A 24,012-nucleotide genomic window follows, 5' to 3' on the forward strand; every position below is an offset into this window, starting at 1 on the left:
CTCAAAATGTTTTTAGTAGAGTCTAATAAGACCTTATGACCTTGACCAGTGTGCATGGCTGTGCTTTCTGGTACCTTCTCCTAAGGAATGTAGAGAACAGGCAACAAGGATGATGTCAGGCTCGTGCTCCCAGTGGTGAGTCTCCCTCTGGCCCTCATCATGAGGAGGAAAAGAATTACCCATTCAGCATTGAGCAGCCTGGATGGGAAGAGTATTTTATCTACAAAAGTATTATTACCATTGCTAACAATGAACCCCTCATGAAGGTAAAAACAAAGAACGAAATAGGAAGAAGCACATCTGGATATAAGAGGCCACATCTGTACTATAGTACACAAGAATTCACCCTGCAGAACCCCTCCCACTGCTACAGATGTTCTCACAGTAAAGATTCCATCTCCGAGGATATGTAGCCCCCTAACGAGGGGACACCTACACCACCCCCTCATCCTCACCGTACTTCTCATTCCTTCCCACTAGACTCTGGGCAGCTCCTCACTGACTGCCAGGAGAGCAATGCTTCTCAGGTGTTGTTTCTACAGAACACATCACCCCTGTCCTCCCACAGAGGGTACCTCACACAAGGGAGACTGTTTTCCTCAGGAAAGAAGAAACCCGAGAGGTTTGCAATGGCTGTGTAGAACACTACACAGAAAAATAGCAAAACCCAGGCTTTTCTTCTGGGTTAGTTGTTCCTCAGACCCCAAAGGTGTGGCCATGAAGCAAAACCCAATTTTGAACAAATTAACATGAATTCATACAGAGTAGCAGTTTTTTAGGTGCTTCTTGCCTAAAACAATCAAAGCAAAGTGGCCTGGATCATAGGATCCTGTCTGTGTTCCTGAATTTTGTACAAGGGGATATTCTGGGGCCCTAGATAGTATTTCAGGGGGACTAAAGGCTGACTGGCTCTTTGAGGGAGACCCACAACACCGCCTTGTAAAAGGGCCAGCAGGGGAACATAAAGGTGTTGGTGTTGCCGCTCCTCCCCATGAGGAATTCAGCAAAGACTAAACAAAGGCCAGATGGCAAGGAAGGGCTTGTGTGTGGAATAAGAGGTAGATACCAGGCCCCGAATTTCAAGAGCTCACTGTTTCTGCTAAAACCCAAAATGGAGGTAGGAGATAGGGACACGGAGAGAGGGGCTAGCTTCCTGCTTGTTCTTAGGGAAACCTTCAGGCTCTCCTCACAGGACCAACCACCTCCTGGGAGGCTCAGGAGGACAGGCATGGAAAGCCGCCACCCGCAGAGGAGCACTTCAACAGAGCGCAGATCACAGCCTTGATGTCCAAAGGGCCCAGCACGGCACTGAGGGGGAAGGGGCCTGGGTGACGGGGAGGCAGAGGACAGGGGAATGGGAAGGACCCTACCTGCTGGGTGGGTGTGTATTTAACGGTGTGGGAGTAGTCATAATTGTCGATAATGTCCAAATCCCTCACGGCGTCTCCAGGAATGGGGCTGCTGAACTGCACGTTCAGTGGGGCTTTTCCGGCTCCTTTGGTATAGACCGTGAAGTGGGTCGGTTTCCCATTTTCCACACCTGGAAGGATATACCGTGAAGTGAGGAGACAGGCCTAGCTGGAGCAGTTTCACTTCTACAACCAGTCAGACGGGTTCATCAGCACCAGCTCTACCAAGGCAGTCGGTGACAGGGGCTGGTGCTCAGCCACTGCCAACAGCTCCCTGCTGAACGGGGCCCCCACAGACCACCTGCCTTGGACAGAGACAAGTCTCTCAAGGTCCCTGGACCAAACATGTCCATGGCCACTGGCCTGCAGTAGTCCCCCAGGACAGCCTCACCAGCGTGCCATCCTACCTGCTTTGCTGAGCCCAGGGCCTTCCGCCTTCACTTTGCTGGCATCATGGGAAGGGTCAACTTTCACTCTGAAAGGGCTGGCAGGGATTTCCTGTAGGGAAGACACTGTCTCAGTAGGAAAGCCCCTGAAGCATCTGCCAGAGTTTAGCCTTCTAACGACACGAAGGGGGAGACCTCTATGACTCTGGCAGGTGGCAGGCAAACTTCCGTCACCCCACGTCAAGCCTTTGTACTTTAGCCTCAGGTAGAGGCCACTGGGGGTCACTAACAAATGCCTGGACTTCTAACATCGCAGGCTTTGACCTGCTCACTGCACAGCTAAAGGAAAGTCTCCTACAAATGCATCTGAAAATTCTGAGCCTTTAACACCAAAGGTTGAGTACTTAGGATGCAAAAAATCCTACCAAGAATAAAACCCAAAATGACAATAACATGTAGGATTGGGGGGGGGGGGCAGGGGGAAGGATATGTCCTCAGGTACAGCTCAGAGCTGATCAGAAATAGAATGATTATAATTCTTCATAAAGAAAGTTGCAGATTACTGGAATAAAGGAAAAACAGGTTAACTGGATGAAATCAATTCAAGACCAACACTGTCAGGCACAGAACTTTCTCCTGAGACTCCTATCCTTATGTGAGATTAATTTGAATCACCAGGATCCCACTGTTCCCTGTTTTAAGTACCACTCGACTTATCCTCACCTATCACACATAAATATGAACTTAATTTGAAAGGTCAAAGCGCCTGTTACTATAAAAGTTTAAGGGTCAAGGCCAAAGCCATTGCTTCAAAGCGGTCAAAGTAGAACACATCTAGAAGCTCATTGTGTTTCAATCAGAAACTTGATGAGTGTCTCTAACAAACCAGTCTCCTTCCACAGCCCTGCTGTAACCATTGAATACATTCTGCCTCACTTTTGCTAGAGAGTGGTAAAATTTTAGTTCTGAGTGTTTTGTTTTGTTTTGTCTTGTTTTTCCTTCATGGTTTTCGGAAACCAGAAAGGAAAACCGCTGAGCAGAATTCTCAAGACACTCCCCTACTGCTAAAAAAAAAATAAAAAAAAAAAAAAATAAAAAGGAAATATGCACACAGGTGGCCAGAAAGAACCCAGGCCCAAAAACACACCTGAGATGCAAAGAGAACTTTGATAGTGTATCGCCCGGCGGCAGGAGGCACGTATTTGACCGTAAACGTGTCGTTGGCGTTGTGAATAATGTCAAAGTCCACGTCTTCCTCATCCTCACTTAACACCCGAGCATCACATTTAATGCCAACGCTGACATCACCTGGAACAGACCAGCTTATGAGCGCACCAGTGTACAAGAAACAGCACGTCCCATGCAATCGCTTCCAGCTCAGCTCAGCTAACACCCCAAAAAAGCAATTGGGAAGTTTCCAGTAACAAACCTGACAAAGGGATGGTGCTAAGTCAGGGCTTTCCAGAAGGGATGAAGGATTAGCAAAGATCACCAAGGAATTGACACAGACGCTCATTAGGTGAACAATGACCTATTCAGGTGCACTATTTTCTGGCTCAAAGTTCACTGCCCTTCAAACGTTAGGAAAAGAATGTTCCTCCTCAAGGAGCAGCAGTCACCGCGCTGGGGGAAGCCCCATTTTACCTTCCCCAGCCTCAGTACAGTCCACTGTGAAATGAGTAGGCTCATTTGCCTTCAGTCCACTTCGCTCCACGCCTGGCCCAAATACCTTGACCTTCTGGGGATGGCTACCCTGCCCGATATTGACCTGAAGAGAACATAGGAGAAAGTTATAACCAACTTTTCCTCCACCTGGACCCAGTGAAAAATTGTTAGTTAATATTGTTAGAAATAATAGTTTTGGGGGGCAATCTAGAGCACTCTGTCTTTCAAACCACTCCATCTGTCATAGCTGACCAGGGATGGATGGATCTGCCTTGGCCATCAGGCATGGAGCACAGGCTTGCCACAAGACTTAGTTTTTTCATATAACAGCAGGATCATGCTTCACAACCTACCCTGTAGGGACTGTGTGGGATGTTCACACCTCCCCAGACCACAGCAATGGTGTGCTTGATGGCCTTAACTGGGGTGTACGAGCAGGCATATGTCCCATCCATCCGGCTCTTCATCTGGATGTCAATGGGCTGGCCTTCGCCATCCTACAAAAGAACAGGGGCTAAGAAAAGAAACTGGCCCTCACACATTCTTCATCAAACAGGGCCACCACAGCTTCCCAATACAATCAAGTCACCACTCACCCAACAAAACTTCACAGAAGAACTATGCTATTCCCCACTCTCACAATGCATGCCATCATTATAGGTGATAAAATACCGCCTGTATTTACTTGTTTTTAATAAGAGACATACAACCCCAAAAGAAAGCCATGGCCACTCAGTACTTCTTAATTTGGGAGCACCTGGGTAGTTCAGTCAGTTAAGTGTCCAACTCTTGATTTCAGCTCAGGCCATGATCTCAGGGTCTAGAGACCACGCCCTGCATCAGGCTCCAGGCTCAGCAGGAGTCTGCTTGAGATGCTGTCCTTCCTCTGCCCCTCCCCTCACTCAGGCGTGTGCTCATGCATGCACACATACACACACTCTCTCTCTCTAAAATAAATAAATAAATCTTTAAAAAAGTACTTCTTAATTTTAACTCCTGCACTTAAATCATTGGGCCAAATTCAATTAAATTAGATAAACATCTTTAATAGATTCTTATTTACAAACCTCCTGCCAAGCTACCTAGGTAGCTTTGGCCACACTGAAGGATGTGGACAGGGAAATCTGAAATCAACCCTTGTTTCCAAAAAATATAAATCATAAAGATGAGAAAAGCACCCTGCTTTATATATTAGAATTCCATTTAATCCTCACATAACCCCATGAGATAAATATTATTCTCAATATGTGGACGAATGAACTGAGGGTCAGATGAACTGAGCAACTTGTCATTGCAGTGACAGAAATGTGTCCCCTGATCATTAGCTGCACAGATGGCCCCTGGAAACTTACCTGAGCAAATATCTTCAAGGGAGCTTTTCCAGCATCCTTAGGATCCACAGTGAACTCAGCCAGGTTGTTGACAATGCACCCAGATTTCTCCAAACCTGGCCCATATGCTTGAACCTGGGGCAAAGGGCCAATAATGATTCTTTCTGTGCAAGGCCCCAATGAAACCCCAACATAACGACCAGTAACCAGAGAATGAGATGAGAACAAAACCACTTCTTTTGGGGTCTCGCTTTACAGTACCTAACATCATGCTCAAGTAGGTTGTGACTCAAAAATAAAAACAGGATCATTAACCTCCCACGAGGAAGGAAACTCTCAAAAACCAAGCCCCAAACCAACCTGGGGCTCCTTGCCTTATTCTGAGTTGATATAGATAACTTACAATAACCAGGGCAGGGACCTCCAGCCATGTCCTTTCAATATTCCCACTTCAAGGGGGCTCAGAACCTTTACCACACACATTCCAAAAGTTAGCAGCTTCCAGAGAGCAAAGGACAAGCAGTTGGCCAAAGAGGGAAACCAACCAGCCCAGAATGACATCAGCCTATATAAACAGCTGCCCAGGTGGGCCACAGCAGCCCACGTGGGTTGTGGAGGCTTCCTCCTAGCAGGCAGGCTGCCCCAGACTCGATGCTTATCAGCCTCCTAAGAGTGTGACAGAAGCTCTTAGAAACACTGCTCCAATTTAAGAGAAGGGAGCTAGGGAGAAAAAAAATACCTTTCATTTATGAAGAGCAGCTTCTGCAGCCCCCTGCATGGGCCAGGCACTGAGCTAAGGGCTGTCTTTGTGCATGTTAGCTCCCCAAATCATCCCAGATACCCTAGGAAGCAGACCCTATCATTCCCCTTTTATGGAGAAAGAATCAAGAGTCAGAGAGGTATGTGACTTGCCCAGCATTAGAGAAGCTCTACGTGGTACTACCAGGGTTCTAACTCAGACCAAACTCCACATGGCTCCCCGCTGGTCTCCCTCAACACGCTGTTTAAGGTCACTTTCTGGGTACCACAGGGAGGGCCAGGAGCCAGCAAGAGAGCACAGAAATATGACAAACAGACTCACCAGATCTGGGTTGTAGTCTCCCGCAGCTGGGTGGATGAAGGCCATGTATGGGCTCTCCTTGATGTCTTCGTCATCACACATGATGTGAACGGCATATTCGCCGGGCTCCTTGGGCCAGTACTTGACATCACATGACCCATCATTCTGGTCGTCATACTCAATCTTTGCCTGGGAAGGGCCTTCAATGGCAAACCCTGGGGGACAGGGTGAGAGGGACCCCTATTTGCATGGTGGAAAGAACCTATCTTGTGTTACCAGCAGCTCAAACCCTCAAAGCCAAGTATCAGCCAGAAGCTTGAAATCTGTTTGTGTCCCCTTCCCATAAAACCAAGCCTCTTGAGTCTCCACTAGACATGGAAGGGTTGGATCTTATACTATGTTTTTTGGTTTTGTTTTTTTAAACTTCATCTAACAAGGAAGGTCAAGCAAAATCTTAAACCGATGCCCACCCTTTGCCCCATCAAATCCACTTCTGGGCTTTTGTCTGAAGGAAATAATCAAGGATATTCGTAAACAGATACAAAGTACATGGATTCAGCACTGCTTCTACAGGAAAACTGGAAATAACTAGAGAGCCTAACATTAGACATCCATACAATGGAATTCCAAAGAAACCATGGAAAATCAAGACATAGCCTCTATTTATCTGAGGCAGAAAAACAGATTCCCCCTAGATATTTTTTGTGGCAGATGAATGTATTTTTTTTAAAGTCTAGAAGGATATGCCAAAGGTTTAATATCATACCAAAACATTGATTCTAAACACTAAAGGTGATTTCTTCTTTTTCCCAGTTTGCTTATTTTTAGTACCTAAAACAAGTAGTCACCAAACTATGGCCAGTGGGCCAAACTGATCTGCTACCTGTTTTTGTACATAAGGCTTTGCTGGGACACAGCAACACTCCTTTACTTCTGTCCTTTCTATGGCTGCTTTCATACTACAATGGCAGACTCACAACAGTTGCAGCAGGGCAAATATGGCCCACAATACTAAAATATTTGCTCTCTTGTCTTTTCTAGAGCAGGCTTGCTGACCATTGTTCTAAATGAATCCTATATACATCAGATGTGTACTTAAAATATCCTGTTAGGCTCCTAAAACATCTTGTTAGGCTCCAAAGAATATTTATTCTTCAAATTTCTAGTTTCAACAAAATTCATTCATCCATCTAAACTAAGAATTAGGGGCACCTGGGTGCCTCCATGGTTGAGTGTCTGCCTTTGGCTCAGGTCGTGATCCTGGAGTCCTAGGATCGAGTCCTGTATCAGGCTCCCAGTAGGGAGCCTGCTTCTCCCTCCATCTGTGTCTCTGCCTCTCTCTGTATGTCTCTCATGAATAAATAAGTAAAATATTTAAATAAATAAAGAATCAGTCAACAATATTTGCTGAGTGTCTTGTATGTTCTCAGCACTGTTTCAGGCACAACACCCATAGGAAACCTCTGCCCTTGAGGTTTAGCAGATGAATGAATGAAGAGGCAGAGGGGACCTTGAAAGGCATGAGGAAAATGAAAATTGCAATCCCATAGCAGTATTAAGAGTTGGATTTGGGTGGTCAGGAGGCCAGGAGGCTAAGGGTAGTGAGGTTTGGAGGAAGCCCCAATTCTCAGTCTGACCCTGGGACCAAGCCTTGTATAATCTCAGCCCTCCAGAAGCTGTTGGCCAGCTGTTTCCACCTACCCAGAGACCCAACTTCAGAGCCAATGGACTCTACCACGAAGTCTGCTGACCGCCCGACAATCCCACCATGAAGGCCAGGGCCCCATGCACGAACTTTCTGCATGCCTGCTTCAGGGCCAACTTGAACCTCAAAGGGGCTAGGAGAAAAAGAACAAAAAGCATTAAAGAAAAGCAAAGAAGGGGCTAATTATAGCCATAAGCTGTTTACACATATTTTTCCACTCCTTCTACCTGGAGTCCCAATGTTCAGCCAAGCCCTTCCTCCACACAGGTGGCCCCACAGCCATTGTTATGTCAACAATATAATGTACTATGGCTGCCACGGGACACTCAGGTAACCACTGGCACACAAAACACACTAACTCATCCTTTTGATCATTCACCTTTTGAGTGTAGGGCTCACCAGACTGTGAGCTCTGGAAGGTAAGAGAGAGCATTCCTTCCTATATCCTGCTTATATTATATGAACAAGGGGCACCTGGGTGGTACAGTCAGTTGGGCATCTAACTCTTGGTTTCATCTCAGGTTATGATCTCAGGGTCCCAGGATAGAGCCTCACATCAGGCTTTACATTCAGTGTCGAGTCTACTTGAAACTCTCTCTCCATTCCCCTCTGCCCTTCCCACTTGTGCCCTCTCTCTCTAAAATAAATAAATAAAATCTTTAAAAAAACATAAGAAGAAAACTAGGTTGAATAGGCTTTATTTCATATATGAACAAATGTGCTTTAACTTTAGTATAGAAGAATTTTTAAAAATTTGCTTAGAGGGGTCACCTGGCTGGCTCAGTCGGTAAAGCATGTGGCTCTTGATCTTGGGGGCTGTGAATTTGAGGCCCATGCTGGGTGTGCAGATTGTTTAAATAAGTATATTTAAGAAAAAAAAAGTTTGCTTAGATTCTCAGAACCCTATAATGCCCAGATATTTCTCAAGGTAAATGCAATTTATTCAGAATTTAAAGTTGCCCCCAGGAGAGCTGGAAAACATGTGAACAGGGAAGGGTAACTGTGATCCCCACAAGGCAAAGCTGTAGACTGCGTCCCTTGGCTCCTGACTGCGCTCACGTAGAGAATTTTAATGTAAACCATGGCAGATTTTACCCCCATGGCATTCCTGAACAGAGGCACACATTGAAAGAAAGAGAATCCCAGTTTACATAAGGGTGTATAGATACACAGCCCATTTGCTCTCTATTACTGCTCCTTCTGGCTTCCCTGCCTCCCGTCAGCCCCAAACCACCAGCATTTGATTTAAAGCAAGGCAACTGAAACCACAGTGACTTTCTGCTGTTTTTGAGAACAAGCCAAATGTCTGTGCTGCTCTCGAAAAAAAAAAAAAAAGTTTTCAACAAAGTAGATCTCTTTCCCTCCTACAGCCCAGGAAGCAACCACCGTGAGCCTGCCCCAGGCTGAACACGCCTCCAGAGAAGACGCAACTCTTGCTGGAGACTCACCTCTTTGGAATGTGGTGTCCCCCCCACGTGATGGCGATGCTGTATTTCCCTGGGGTGCTGGGGTAATACTCAAATGCATAGACTCCATCCAGAAAGCCTTTCTGTTTCACCAGCTCCTCCAGACCCTCTGTGGGAAGAAAGCACACCATCCTTCCAAAGCAATCCCAAACTGAGAACAAGAATCCAAAGGACAAGAACAGAAAGAGCAATATCCACAAGACATAAGCCACATAGGGAAACAAAGTGGGCTGCCTCAGAGTGTGACACCCTCAAAACCTGAGATTCACCCAAGCCTAAAAATAGACCCATCTCTGCCTCAAAAGTGTGGGGAAATGAAGACTTTCCAGCAAACCGGCTTTAAAAGGCTCTCTGAGCTACTGGGGATGGAGGGGTCCTTGACCTCCTGGGTCTGTGTAAAAACAAATCTAGTCATACCTCAATTTTTCTTAACGATCGCTGTCTTAGCCTCTCACAAAACTGAGGAGGGACTGAACCCTTATGAGTATTTGGCATGCGTTTCAGGTTACTGTCTTGGCACATCTCTTTTAAAGCTGGACAACCAAAGGGAGAAAACTCCTGAGTACTATCTACAAGAAGACAGGTTTTAAATGCTGTACCACAAACTCTAAACTGAGCCATCAGGTAGGAACTTGTTTTATGTTGAGCCCTGAGGTTTGGCTGGGAAAGCCACTTAGTCAAGCGAGAATCCAAAGGTCAGAAAAAACTTCTCCTTGGCTTCTAAAGCAACAAGCCAGCAGTTATGGCAGCCCCAGAGCAGCTTGGCTCTAGGTCAGGGCAGTCTAGAACCTCAGCCACCCTTCAAACCCAGCCCTCCCCATAGCTCAGTGCTCTGGGATCAAATATTGACTCTCTGGAGCTCTGAATACTCCTGCCCCAACCTGTTGAGAATACAGAGGGTGGGAGCAATCCCGGCAGAGGAAGCACACATTCCCACCAAGCCCCGGCAGCCAGAGATGCAGGGCTGCTTCTCTGTGGCAGGGGAGAACACGGACAGAGCAGACGCTCATCCCTGCGTCTGTGGTCTCCTTTCCCAAAAAGGGAAGAAAGAGTCGCAGAGTACAACCCACCCCTCCACAAACAGCTTTTATCTACAAAGAAAACGTAATCTTAGGGAATTTTATTTTCCTTCTATAAGCACTGATCATAGTAATTAGGTACTTGGCATAATTTCATAGTCTATAAAATGTAACCTGTAGTGGGAAAATTACTGGCTTTTGAGACTGCTTGAATTCCAGCTCAGATACTTACAAGCTGTGTGACCTTGGGCAAGACCCTTCCTCTAGAGCCTACGTTTCCTCAAATAAAAAATAAGTCACTTCAGGTTGTCGTTCCAAGGATAGCACTTCCCAAACTCCATTACATCAGTGCTTCTTCTATTCCCAGAAGCCTTAATACAGGAGGCTGTCAAACCACCACTGTTCCCATTGCACCCAGGGTAGACGTTAACTAATTGATCACGGCCTCTTTCCTCATGGGGCCCAGACAGCCTCCACTCTTTGACACAGCTCTCTGGGATCCATCAAAACTGGCTATGGGATGAAATCCATATGCCATGGATGCAAAGCCAGCTGAAGTCACCCCTGAGATGAGGAAACAAAGGAGCACTTACTAGGACCCTTCACAGTGACACCGAGCTCCCCGCTTCCAGCAGCTTTGGTATCAACCTTGAAGTCTGCAGTCTCCCGGATGCGGACGCCTTTGGGCTGCAGGCCCCGGCCACTGGCCCGGCAGGCATTTGGACTACAGGCTGCAAACACAGTTTTGACATCAATTCAACCTTTCATTCGTTAGAGTCAAGCAAGCCAAGGTAACTGGGAGCCACCTGCCAAGAAAATGTTTGCTCTGCACAGAGGGTTTGCAGCACTTGCCCAAGGCCAGGGGTCCTACTCAGGGAGCACACCAGGCTAGCAAATAAGGATACAACATAACTTTGTCCAGCCACACCACAGAGGGCCTGGGGTGGGGGGTGGGGGGGTGGGGGAGTTACTTTGGCAAAGAAAGAAGGAGAAGCACAGCCTGCATTTGCTGTGCTCCTGGAACCCGCTGAACCCTGGCATTTATCCTCTCAGTGGTAAAGGAGAGTTAAGTCTCATTGCCACACTCAAGGGCCCAGTAATTGAGAAGACGGAACTTTCTCAAGTCTACTTGGAAAACATAGCACTTGAAAATATCTGACTGTGTTCCAAACTCTGGATTGGCCATCTCTAAAAGTCGAAATGTGATCGTCTTCCGCATGAAAACCAGAGGACAGTTCAGAAAGAAAGCAGCTCAACCCCACCTTGGCCAAGGCAGACAAACATTTTAGTGCTGTCACCAGGTAATCAGAATGTGGGTGGCTATCAATGCAACAATTAGCAATAAACACCCCTCTCCATTTGATTTCTGGATCCAGTTTAAAAACCTAAAGTCAGAAGACTAAAAATTAAATACAAGTAGCTTCTAGTAATTTCTTACATGAGAAGTCCACAAAACTACCGTTCTATAAGGGTCATCAGAAGGTTGATAAACACGCATTCTCATACCCTAGGAATTCTTTGCCAACACAGGCAACCCTTTCTAAGTACAGAAATGAGAGAGCAATGGGTAAAATATCATGTCGTTTATTAAGTAGCTTTTCCTTTCCAAATCTAACATTGCACATTTAACAGGTCTCCGTGTGCCGGAGTGAGATCACAGACTCCAGAGGATAAAACTCTTTACTCCATAGAAAGAAAATAATGCCTCCTCTGGTCCCTCCTCACGGCAATGTCCTCAGCTGGCTATTTGGCAAACAACTGCTTCAGAAGAGAGAGACCCACACTCGAGGAGTTAATTTTAGGTGGTTCATGGCCACATTTTATCACAAGTGACATTGGTTTTCCACTGTTAAAGTGAAATGAAGATTCTTTTTAATATAAAATCAGTTAAGTAGTGGAGGAATTAGTACGTCAAAAGAAAAACTCTATCAAATACATACTAAATAGTATAAGTGATGGATACACAAGAGATGAAAAGCATAGTTCATGAGTGAGAGGAAGTCAGAGGACAGTTTTAGAACAGGAAAGCTGTTAGAAATTCTTTCTTGCATTATGTCAAAGAGAGTTTTGTTTATGAATATGTTGGTTTTATTTTCTTTTCTTTGTCAAAAGGAGAAAAGTTGGTCATACCAGAAATAAGTCACAACAGGATGACAGGACTTCCCTCAGAGGGTTTTAATGTGCCTTAAAAAAAAAAAAAAAAAAAAACAACCAAACACTCATGGAAATTCTGAACATGGGTAATAGTCCAACATTAAAAGGGCAACTGCTCAGTTCATATAAACACTAAATGGAACTAAAGAGTTTGAAGGAAACCACCAGATTCTCCACCATTTTGAAATGTTTTAGACATGTATCCACATAAGTGGAGAGTGGGTTTGGGGCCTAGTGGGACAAGTAATAGTGAAACCCCTACTGTCATGTCCTGAGGTCACAAACAGCATAGGCTCAGCTGACCTGTGTGTGGGCAGCAAGGAGAACTGGCACAAGTTCCATTCAACCAACCCTTACCCAGTGAGATGCCTTTGGCCCACTGCTCTCAGTTAGGAAGCCAACAGTTTCGGGGTCCAGGCTGACCCAGAGGCAGGATTCAGAAGAGGAAGCTCAGGTCTACAGATGCAGATGCAGAGGATAGAACAGGGAAAAGCAAGTATTGGTTAGAAAAGGCAGCAGAGTTGGAGAACAAAACAAAAAGAACCACAAAGTCAGAAGGAAAAGGAGTCTAACATTAGAGGAAAATGCAAGCTCTGGCTGCAGGAGGGGTTTAGCAGCATGGTTAACAGGTGGACAGAGACCTGGGTTCTCCTTCTACTGATGACTAGTCTGTGTTCACCGATAAACTATGTTGTCTAAGCCTTGGTGTCTCCACCGGTAAACTAGGGATAACGCCAGCACCTGGAACATGCTGGCCAGAATGATGATTGGCTGCATTCATGCTGAAGTGCGCATGTCAGCCAGTAAAGGCCAAGCAGTGAAGGCCACGGCAGTACTATAGCTGCTAACCTCGGCCTCGGACATCAACGGTGTGAACAGTCTCCATCCGGCATCCCTCAGTGAGTACAATGACTCTGCCGTATGAGTGTTCCAGGAAAGATGAAATGAGTTCATACAAGTGAAGCACTGAGGTCATTGCACATCTTACAGGAAGACAGTAGTCCTCTCGAGGACAAAGCAAGCTGCTTCCCACCAAAGGGACCCTGGCAGAAAGGGAACGGGAGTGGGTCCAGCATGGTCCCCACTACTCTCCTGGCTGGTGTGCACCATCAGCCTCAATGTCAGAGGCAGATCTAGTTGGCCACCCCAGCACTCACCTTCCCCAACCTGCACAACGAAGGGACTCTTGGGAATGGTGTCCCCAGCAAAGGAGACCTTCACCACGTGAGGTCCAGGCTGCAGTGGTTTGTACACACATCGGTACACCTGGTTTCCTTTGTCTTCCACCAGCAATTCCACCGTGTTCTTCCCCTGGGGGTCCTCTACCTCAACACCAATGTCACCCACACCAGCACCTAGAAGACAACAAGCACTCAATGAGCCCAGGTCACCTTCTCAGAACACTTACTGCGGATGAGTGCAGGTGCAAATGCAGATGGAAGAAGACAGGCACTCAGCAAGTCCATACCAAGATGCTAAAACCGTTTTCTGTTTGGGGGAGGAGGGTCATAAACTTTTCTTTTTCTCCCATTCTCTATTTTTAAAATTTTCTACATGGAATAGAAAGGTGATATTTCAAGAATTGTATCATAAAAAACATTTTTTTTTAAAATTGAGCCTTATCATTCCTCCCCGACCCCTGGACCTGGCATAGAATTTGGTCTAGTAGATGATTCTTAAAACTTAGTTTCTTTGGAACAATTTTTAACCAAGGTAGAAATGTGTACAGAAATGGATTATTTACAATTGAAGCCAAGCTTCAATTATAAATAATTGAAGATTATTTGAGTGTAAGATCTTAAAGAAAAGCTAGTTTTGAAAAATCTGTAAATATAACCAACACACTTGAAAAAGGGTGTTGGTGGTGGTTTGACATAAAAGACAAAACGTCAGGCATACCAAGCCTTGGGTCTCCTGAGGATTATCTCAGGCTCTGGAAGAAAGCCTGATCCACAATACCTGCTGTGTAGATGTCAAAGTACGTGGGTTTATTGGCGATGTTCCCAGAAGCTTCCAAGCCTGGGCCTTTTGCAGTGACTTTACTGGCATCTCCCTGTGCCTTGTCGACATTCACTTCAAATGGGCTCTTGGAGATGTGCTGTCCTGCAAAGAGGACTGTAACCTACGAGTGACAAACAGTTGTGATATAATCACTTCTCCCTGACCAGTGAGACCTTTTATTGAGCCATATGCAATGACAATCTTCTCTTCCATTCTCCTAACTATACACACAAAGGTGGCTGGAACCAGAAGCCCTGGTTAAGTGCCTGAGTGGGACCCCTCCTGGCTCCATCCAACACTGGGCCTGGGACATCATGCCTTTAGTGAACTAAAAATGCTTTAGATCAGATACAGGTAGCGTCTATAACAGGATGCACACCAGTGCTTCTACTTGAATCTGTAGAAGGGGCCACCGTACCCCCAGAAAATAAGGCACAGTTCCAGGATTTCAAACCTAGAGTCAAAATGTTTTTCAAAGGACCAAGATCATTCTCACATACATGAATTTGAGATACAGTATTGATTTTCATCTAAAATTTGAGTAGGTTCTCATCTTTTAAATTTTAAGGAATATAGAGCTGGATTTTCTATGAATTGAATAAATTAATTCCATCATAAATGCTTCCTTCAAGATTTTTTTCCCCAAATTCAGGATGTCCTAACGGTATAAGAAAAATCAATAGCCATGATTCCAGGTGAATTCACTAAAGGTCAAGGTAGTAAATAAGGTCTATGTCTCGAAATATTGGCATGGTACACAGGGACTGACCTGTACATGCTGTTGAAGGCCCTATTTTAAGGAAAAACACACTTTTTCTGGATCTTTCAGACTCCTCGGGCCCCTATCATATAGGCCAACTAGACACCCATTCAAACAGAATTCAAAATGATGTTGAGACAAAGGGCCTGGGGGGACTAGACCCCCATCATTTCTACAGGTGCATGACTGGGTCACTGTCCTCAACTATATCAACTGGCCCCCTCCACACTCATGCTTCAATACAGACAGACCCTCCAGAGCACCCCAAGGGGGAATACTTAAGGAAGCATGGAAGACAAAGAACCCATAGCTTAGCATCTATACTCCAGGCATGTAGCTACAATCATTTGTTACCCAAGTGGAGTTAAAAACAATCTTAAATTGCAAAGAACTTAGTAGAATTCAGGCTTCCTAAGATACCCTCTTACACACATATCAAAGCAAGCCCAGAAGAGCAGTTCAAGCAACAGCCATGACACTTCATCTTACTTTGTGCAACCCGGTGACCTTGGGCAGATACTCCACAGAGTATGTCTTGTTCTTGTCGCTGTCAGGGGTCACTTGTGCCTAGGACAGAAAATGAGCAATATTAGAGAAGGTGCTGGGTTTGAGTAAAAGCATGCCATGCCAGCCAAGGCTCTGCAGCAAGCTGCCAGGTCAGGAACCTGTCCTGGCTATTTCCTGCCCCACCACTCCTGAAGGATGCCCAAGAAAAGAAGCAGCCTAAAGTCAGAGAAACAAAGTCATATAGCACAAATGTATAACCAAGTCATAACTCCACCTTCCCAGGGCTGGAACTCGGTAGATGAGAGGGACCACAAAGCCAGTAATTTAAAACTTTATTGGCTCAGTAATTATTAAGAGTTTATGAAATGCCAGGCCCAGTGTCAGGTGCCAAAAATAAAACAAGTCAGGCACAATCCTTGCCCCGGTGGGAGAAACAGACAATATGCCAGTAAACTTAGAATTTCAGATGGTGCTAATACTAGAAATAAAACAGAGTCTTAATATAAGTAGAAGGAACAACATGGACAAAGGTCCTGAGGGAGGAACCAAGAATGGCCCGCCTGGGAAGAGAGGAAAGCTTCAGTACTGTTGCTGTATTCTATCAGTATTGTCATTGTTATTCTGACCATCAGCATCTACAATGTCAAATCACAAGGCCCTTGCTAAATAAAGCATTCCTTATTTTTTTTTAAGTATTCCTTATTTTATTAAACATTGTGTCCTTGGGTATCAATTTCTATTACATTTCAAGGCACAGCCCTTGGGCAATTACTTTGACTGCTCTAAGCATCAGGATCCTTTTGGAGGATTGTGAGATTTACTGATTTTTTTTTAAATTTTAAAGGTTTTATTTATTTATTCATGAGAGACACAGAGAAGCAGAGTCATAGGCAGAGGTAGAAGCAGGCTCCTGGAGGGGGACCCCAATGCGGGAGTTGATCCCAGGAACCTGAGATCATGAACTAAGCCACCAAAGGCAGACGCTCAACCACTAAGCCACCCAGGTGCCCCTTGTTGTGAGCTTTAATGAGGAAAATGGAAACATAGTCCTTAGCCCTGTCACAAGCCCCCAAAACTCTTCCAACCTACCTCCTCTTTGTTCCCTTCTGGGTCCTCAACAAACACCATCACGTCTCCTTGCCCGGCACTGATGGTGTCCACAGTGAACTTGGCCGGCTGCTTCACCATGTTTCCAGTAGGCTCGATTCCTGCCAGGTTTACACAAGCACATTACAAAAGGCAGGGCCTTGACACAAGCCATCACCCACCATTTTCCTTTAGGGAACTGAGAGATGGGACTCAGCCCTGCAGCTACCATGTGGGAGACAGGGATGCCTGTGACAAAGATTATCAAACAGGTCAAAACCCCTGAATTTGTCCTTGTTTATTTTATATTATATTTTATTATTTTATATTTTATATTCTATTCTATTTTTTTTAAGCAGGCTCCATAGCCAGGGTGGAGCTCAATACGAGTCTCCAATTCACAAGACCTGAGCTGAGATCAAGAGTCAGATGCTTAACGGACTGAGCCACCCAAGTACTTCTGTCCTTGTTATTTAAGCGATATCGGATTCTGAAATATTCAGAGCAGATCAGTGAGAAGTCTATACAACTATGGAAAATGATTTAGTAAGTACCAGTGGGATTTGCCCTGAGAGAGAGGACATGGGAGGAGGAGGAATGAGGTGTGGGAAACAGCTCATTTTTCATTAAAGGCCATTTTGTATTACTTGAAATGTTTAAAAATGGCATTTGATCAATACTTTTAAAATAAACTATTTACTTTGAGATGACTGAGCAAATTAATTTGAGATAGTCACATGCAGGTAAAAGAAATAATACCCTTTATCCAGGTCCCCAAATGGTTACATTGTACAAAACCCTAGTAGAGTATCACAAGGATCCTGGGCTTGACACAGTCAAGATCCAGGACATTTCCATCCCCATGGGAATCACTCCTGCTGCCCTCTTATAACCATATACACTCCCTCCCCGCCCCACCCTCCTCTTACCCCAACAACCCCTAATCTGTTCTCTATCTCTGTAATTTTATCATTTCTAGAATGTTCTATAAATGAAATCACACATTATGCAATCTTTTGAGGTTGCATGGCTAAGCATGATCCAACCAGGTTGATGACTTTATCAATACTTGTTCTTTTATTGCATATTCCAGGATATGAATGTATTACCACGTGTTTAACCATTCACCCACTGAAGGACATCTGGATGGTTTCCAGTTGTCTATTACTGATAAAGCTGCTACGAACATTAGTGACAGGGTAATGTATGAACGTAAGATTTCATTCCTCTGGGATAAATGCCAAGGAGTGCAATTGCTGGGTTGTATGGTAGCTGCACATTTAGTTCTTTTTAAGAAACTGTCCAACTGTATTCTAGAGTAGCTGTACCATTTTACATCCCCACCAGCAATGGATGAGTGATCTGGATCTGCTTTCTCTGCATCTTTGCCAGCATCTGGCATTACCACTATTTTCTATTTTAGCCATTCTGATAGATATGTAGTGATTTTAATTTGCATTTCTCATATGGCCAAAGATACTGAATATCTTTTCATGTGCTTCTTTGCCATTTATATACCCTCTTCAGTGAAATGTCTGTTCACATCTATTGTCTATTTTTTTTTAAGATTTATTTATTTATGATAGACACAGAGAAAGGGAGAGAGAGAGAGGCAGAGACACAGGCAGAGGGAGAAGCAGGCTCCATGCCGGAAGCCTGACGTGGGACTCGATTCCGGGACCCCAGGATCACGCCCTGGGCCAAAGGCAGGCGCCAAACTGCTGAGCTACTGCCTATTTTCTAATTGGATATTTTTTACCTACTGAGTTTTGAGTGTTCCTTATATATTCTAGATACTAGTTCTTTGTTGGATATGTGGCTCTCAAATATTTTCTCCCAGTCTTAAGCTTGTCTTTTCATCTTAACTGAGAAAAGTTTTAAATTGCTTTAAAACATTCTTAAGAGGGATCCCTGGGTGGCGCAGCGGTTTGGCGCCTGCCTTTGGCCCAGGGCGCGATCCTGGAGACCCGGGATCGAATCCCACGTCGGGCTCCCGGTGCATGGAGCCTGCTTCCCCCTCTGCCTGTGTCTCTGCCTCTCTCTCTCTATCATAAATAAATAAAAAATTTTAAATAAAAAAAAAAAAACATTCTTAAGAGTAAAATCCAACCATTGTCTCAGCAGCATTTTGAGTTCTGTTTGAGATGGTATCCAGGTGGCTTACAGGGTGGAGGTTAAGGGCACTTGTCTTGCAGGAGAGCAGGGTGATCCAGGAGTATGCCTTCACTGTGAGAAAGCCCTCAACAGCACAGTCCAATCCTTGTGTGCCATGCCAAGGCACAGACCACGTTTCGTGAAATTTTTTATGTTCTTAATTTTGGTGAAGTCCAACTTATTATATTTTTCCTTTCACAGGTCATGCTTTTGGGGTCAAATCTAACAACTCCTAGCCTCATCCTAGATCCCAAAGATTCTCTTCTATGTTGCTGTTGATTATCTGGAAGTTTCATAGTTAGATAAGGTTCACTTTGAGTTAGTTTTTCTATAAGGTGTGAAACTCAGGCTGAGGTTCTTTTTTTCTTGGCCTGTGGATGCCCAATTGCTCTGGAACCATGTGTAGAAAAGGCTCTTTCCCCCATTGAATTGCTTTTGTACCTATGTCAATAATCAGTTTGCATATTTATGTAAATCTCTTTCTGGGATCTGGATTCTGTTCCATTGATCCATGTGTCTTTCCTTCCACCAATATCACATGGTGGTATATTCATTTCTATACCTTCATAAGTCCTGAAATCAAGTACATTGACTCATCCCACATTTTTCTTCCTTTTCACAATCACTTCCCTACTATAGTTCCTTTGCTTTGCCATATACACTTTAAATAATAATCTTTTCTGTATCTATAAAGAATCTTGCTGGGATTTTGATAGAAATTGTTTTAAACCTATATGACAATTTGGGGAGAACTGACATTTTTACTCTTTGACTTTTTCAATTCATAAAAACAGTATGTCTCTCCATTTATGTAGATCTTTGATTTCTTCATTAGTGTGTTTTTTTTGTAGTTTCCAGCATAAAAATCTTAACACATTTTATTACATTTACATCTATTTCTCAAATTTTTGAGTGACTATAAATGGTATGATATTTAAACAGTATGATTTCTTTTTTATTTTAATGTCCTTATGTCCATTGTATGAAACCTAGATGACACACATTTTAACATAAGTACAACTGATTTTTGCATGTTGATCTTATATCCTGAGACCTTGTTGAATTCACTTATTCAAGAAGAGTTTTGGGCTTTTTTGTTTTCTTTTGTTGCAGATTTTCAGGAATTCCTACACAGACAATCAAGTCATCTGCAAAGAGGGACAGATTTATTTCTTACTTTTCAGTATGTGTATCTTTTATTTTCTTCTCTTGCCTGACCATACTTGCTAAAACTTGCATCGTGATGTTGAATGAAATGGTAGTGAGAGTGGATATCCTTGTCTTATTCCCAATCTTTGGGGGCACATCTAGTCTTTCACCATTATGTTAGGTAGGGAATCCCTGGGTAGCTCAGCGGTTTAGCACTTGCCTTCGGCCCAGGACGTGATCCTGAAGTCTGGGGATCGAGTCCCACATCAGGCTCCCTGCATGGAGCCTGCTTCTCCCTGTCTGTGTCTCTGCCTCTCTCTCTCTCTATCATGAATAAATAAATAAAATATTTTTAAGAAATAATTATGTTAGGTAAACTTGTTGTGGATGGTACCCTTTATCAAACTGAAGAAGTTCTCCTCTAGTCCCCTTTTTCTGAGTTCTTAATATGGATGAATTTTGTCAAATGCCTTTTCTGTATCAATGGATGTGATCGTGTGATTTTCCTTCTTTAGCCTGTTAAGGCAGTAGATTGTTTTCACCAATGTTTTAAAATATTTTATTTATTTATTTTTTTTGTTTTGTTTTTAATTTATTTATTCATGATAGTCACACAGAGAGAGAGAGAGGCAGAGACACAGGCAGAGGGAGAAGCAGGCTCCATGCACCAGGAGCCCGATGTGGGATTCGATCCCGGGTCTCCAGGATCACGCCCTGGGCCAAAGGCAGGCACCAAACTGCTGCGCCACCCAGGGATCCCTTTTTTTGTTTGTTTGGTTTTTGGTTTTTGATTTTATTTATTTATTTGACAGAGAGAGAGAGAACAAGAAGGGGGAGCTGCAGAGGGAAGAAAAGCAGGCTTCCCACTGAGCAAAGTCTGGTGCAGGGCTTGATCCTAGGACCCTGGGAGCATGACCTGAGCCAAGGGCAGATGCTTAACCAACTGAGCCACCCAGGCACCCCTTAAAGATTTTATTTTAAAATAATCTCTACACCCAACATGGGGCTCAAACTTACAACCCTGAGATCAAGAGTAGCATGCTCTAATGACTGAGCCAGCCAGGTGCCCCTATTCTTTCATATCTATATTCACGAGGGATATTGATCTTTAGCTTTCTTTTTTGGTATTATCTTTGTCTGATTTTGTTATTAGAGCAACAATAGCTTCATAAAATGAACTGGAAAAAATTTAAAGAATAAAATAAAATGAATTGGAAATTCATGAATTGGAAAGTGTTCCTTCTTCATATTTTCTGGAAGAGACTGTGTAGAATTGGTAATAATTCTTCTCTAAATATTTGGTAAAATTCTCCAGTAAAACCATCTGGGCCTGGAGATTTCTTTTCCAAGAGCTTTAAGTTATAACTGATTTCTTTAATGGTTACAGGGCCACTTGGTTTATCTATTTCATCTTGGTTGAGTTTTGTGTTTTTTGTGAAAAGTCTATTGTTACATACACACAGACACACACACACACACACACACACACATATATTTTTATACCATGTTCTTTCTCCCTATAATTGAAAGATTCCTTTCTTTGTTCCCCTTCTGTCTAGAGAATTTCTTTTAGTCATCCTTTTAGGGTAAATGTGGCCACAAATTCTTTTAGTTTTTTCATCCAAGAATGTCTTTTTTCTTCATTCCTAAAGGGAGTATACTATCCCTGGATACAAGAATCTGAGATGACAATTCTTTTCTTTCAGCACTCAAAAAAGTGCCACGTCTGCCTCCATGGTTTTTGAAGAGAAATCTGCCATCCTATTTCTTCCTTATGGGTAAGGTATCATTTCTCACTTGATGCTCTCTCTCTCTCTCTCTCTCTCACTCTCTCTCATTTCTGCTCTCTCTCTCTAATAAACAAAATCTTTTTAATACAAAGTTTATGATGGAGAATTACAAATTTATACAGACACAGAGAGCTGTCTACTGAATCCCTAGATACCTATTACCTCAATGCAACAACTCACAGCCAGTTTTGTTTTACATCTTCACTCCTACCTCTCCCTTCCTCCTATATTACTTTGATATAAATCCTAGACCTCACAGAGGGGCAGGGGAAAAGGGAGAGAATCTCAAACAGATTCCCTGCTGAGCATGGAGCCTGACCTAGGGCTTGATCTCATGACCCTGAGAACATGACCTGAGCCATAACCAAGAGTTGGTCGGTCAACCAACTGAGCCACGCAGGTACTCCTGGACCTCATATCTTTAATCCACAAACATTCACTATGTATCTTTAAGAGATATTTCTAGAATATCCACATCAAAAAAATATTCAGTGTTCAAATTTCCAACTATCTCATGAGCATCATAATTTTTAAGTCAGTTTAATAGGATCCAATAAGGTTCCCATATTACAACTGGTTACTAAGTCTTGTAAGTCTCAATTTCTAGATTTTTATCTTGTTTTTCCCTTGCCATTAGACTGCTGAAGACACTGGGTCACTTGTTACTATACTCTGTATTTGTATTTGTTTTCTAATAAATAATTTAACATTAGAAGAATTGGTGGTAGATTGCTATATAATAAGATAACATTCACACATTGCCAAGTAAGAATTGCAAATTGAAGAAACTACATAGCTGGGAACTCATGTCAGTACAGAAAAAAAGCTGGCAAAAAGTACCTTGGACTTTGAAAGAGGGAATGGGATTGGCAGTTGGAAAACAGGGTTTTCAATTTTTATGTATCATATTTTCCTTCTGCTTAAAATTTATGCAATGATCAGGTCATGTAACAAATAGATTTAAACATGCACTTAAAATATTCACAAACACCCACTCCACCTGACTCCAACAGCCTGAGAAATAATTGACTCTGCAGCTTATCCAGGGTTGGGCTGGGCTTGTCCACCTGGGCTCACCATGGTTGGTTGGGCTGGGCTTGTCCACCTGGGCTCACCATGGTTGGTTGGGAGAGAGAGAGACCAGAGCCCACTCTGTGAAGTCCTATTCCTCACAACTCCTCACAATGAAGGGTGCTTACGGCTTGCTCTCCAGTGAATGCTTCACACAGAACATAGGTTTTAGGAAAGGTTTCTGCTTAGCTCATGGATGCATGCTTTCAACATACCCAGCCCTGCAAGCAAGCCCACCACAAAGATCTACTTGCAGCTGTGAGTTTACCTCACTCCAGCCCTCTATCCTTTCAGTGAATGGGTCTCAGTGAGTGGATCTGCAAGTGCCACCCAGCTGCTAACTGAATTCTGGCCAACGTCCAAAAGATAAAATTAAAGAAACCTCTCAACCCTTGTAAAACTAGAGGATGAGATGTTCTCTATCCTTTGGTTCAGCTGGCAAAAATGAAGCAATGTGGCCACAAAAGAGAGAGAGAGAAAACTGCCCCTGCCCTTGGGTTCATCACAGGACAAAGATAGTATCTTAAGAGGCCCTTACCCATGTGGCCTCACGTGTGGCCCTGTTGCCTAAAATGACACTTGGTCCTCCTACTTAAAAAGAAAAAAGAGGTGCCTGGATGGTTCAGGTGGTTAAGCATCCAACTCTTGATTTTGGCTTAGGTGATGATCTTAGGGTCGTGAGATCAGGCCCCACATCAGGTTCTAAGCTGGACATGGAGCCTGCTTAAGATTCTCTCTCTCCCTCTGCCGCTCCCCTTCTTCCCCCACACTATTCCCCCTCACCTCACTGTCTCCAAGAGAGAGAGAGAGAGAGAGAGAGAGAGAGAGAGAAACAGATACAGAATTACTGTATGACCCAGCAATTTCACTTCTAGCAAAAACAGAAACTCAGATACTTGCATACTCTTATGTTCACAGCAGCATTATTCACAGGAGCTAAAAGGTGGAAGCAATTCAAATACCCATTGATGGGAAGAATGGATGAGCAAAATGTAGTATATATATATAGGGTGAAGTATTATTCAGCTTTAAAAAGGAACAAAATTCTGACACATGCCAGAATATGGATGAATGCTGAAAACATTATACTCAGTGAAGCTGGTCAGACACAGAAGTACAAATATTGTATGATTCCACTTACATGAGGTACCTAGAATAAGCAAATTCATAGAGAGAGAAAATAGAAAGGTGGCTGCCAAGGGCTGGGGGTCGGGAGGGGAGCTATAGTTTAATGGGATTATAGTTTCAGTTTGGGAAGATAAAAATGTTCTGGAGATGGACGGTGGTGATGGCTGTATG

At 43.8% G+C, this 24,012-nt stretch overlaps 1 protein-coding gene across 1 annotated transcript in view; it reads right to left on the bottom strand.

Moving 5' to 3' along the window:
* The window catches only part of FLNB (filamin B), a 138,429-nt gene that overhangs the window by 49,276 nt on the left and 65,141 nt on the right, over positions 1 to 24,012 (bottom strand). The window contains 14 exon segments of the mRNA XM_055344869.1: positions 1,371 to 1,540; positions 1,817 to 1,907; positions 2,943 to 3,103; positions 3,440 to 3,563; positions 3,814 to 3,957; positions 4,813 to 4,926; positions 5,873 to 6,066; positions 7,553 to 7,689; positions 9,005 to 9,131; positions 10,635 to 10,772; positions 13,353 to 13,550; positions 14,155 to 14,317; positions 15,446 to 15,523; positions 16,553 to 16,671. Of these exon segments, the coding sequence (XP_055200844.1) occupies positions 1,371 to 1,540; positions 1,817 to 1,907; positions 2,943 to 3,103; positions 3,440 to 3,563; positions 3,814 to 3,957; positions 4,813 to 4,926; positions 5,873 to 6,066; positions 7,553 to 7,689; positions 9,005 to 9,131; positions 10,635 to 10,772; positions 13,353 to 13,550; positions 14,155 to 14,317; positions 15,446 to 15,523; positions 16,553 to 16,671 (1,958 nt within the window).

The sequence above is a fragment of the Nyctereutes procyonoides genome, unplaced genomic scaffold, assembly GCF_905146905.1.
Source record: "Nyctereutes procyonoides isolate TBG_1078 unplaced genomic scaffold, NYPRO_anot_genome, whole genome shotgun sequence".
Classification (NCBI taxonomy): Eukaryota; Metazoa; Chordata; class Mammalia; order Carnivora; family Canidae; genus Nyctereutes; species Nyctereutes procyonoides.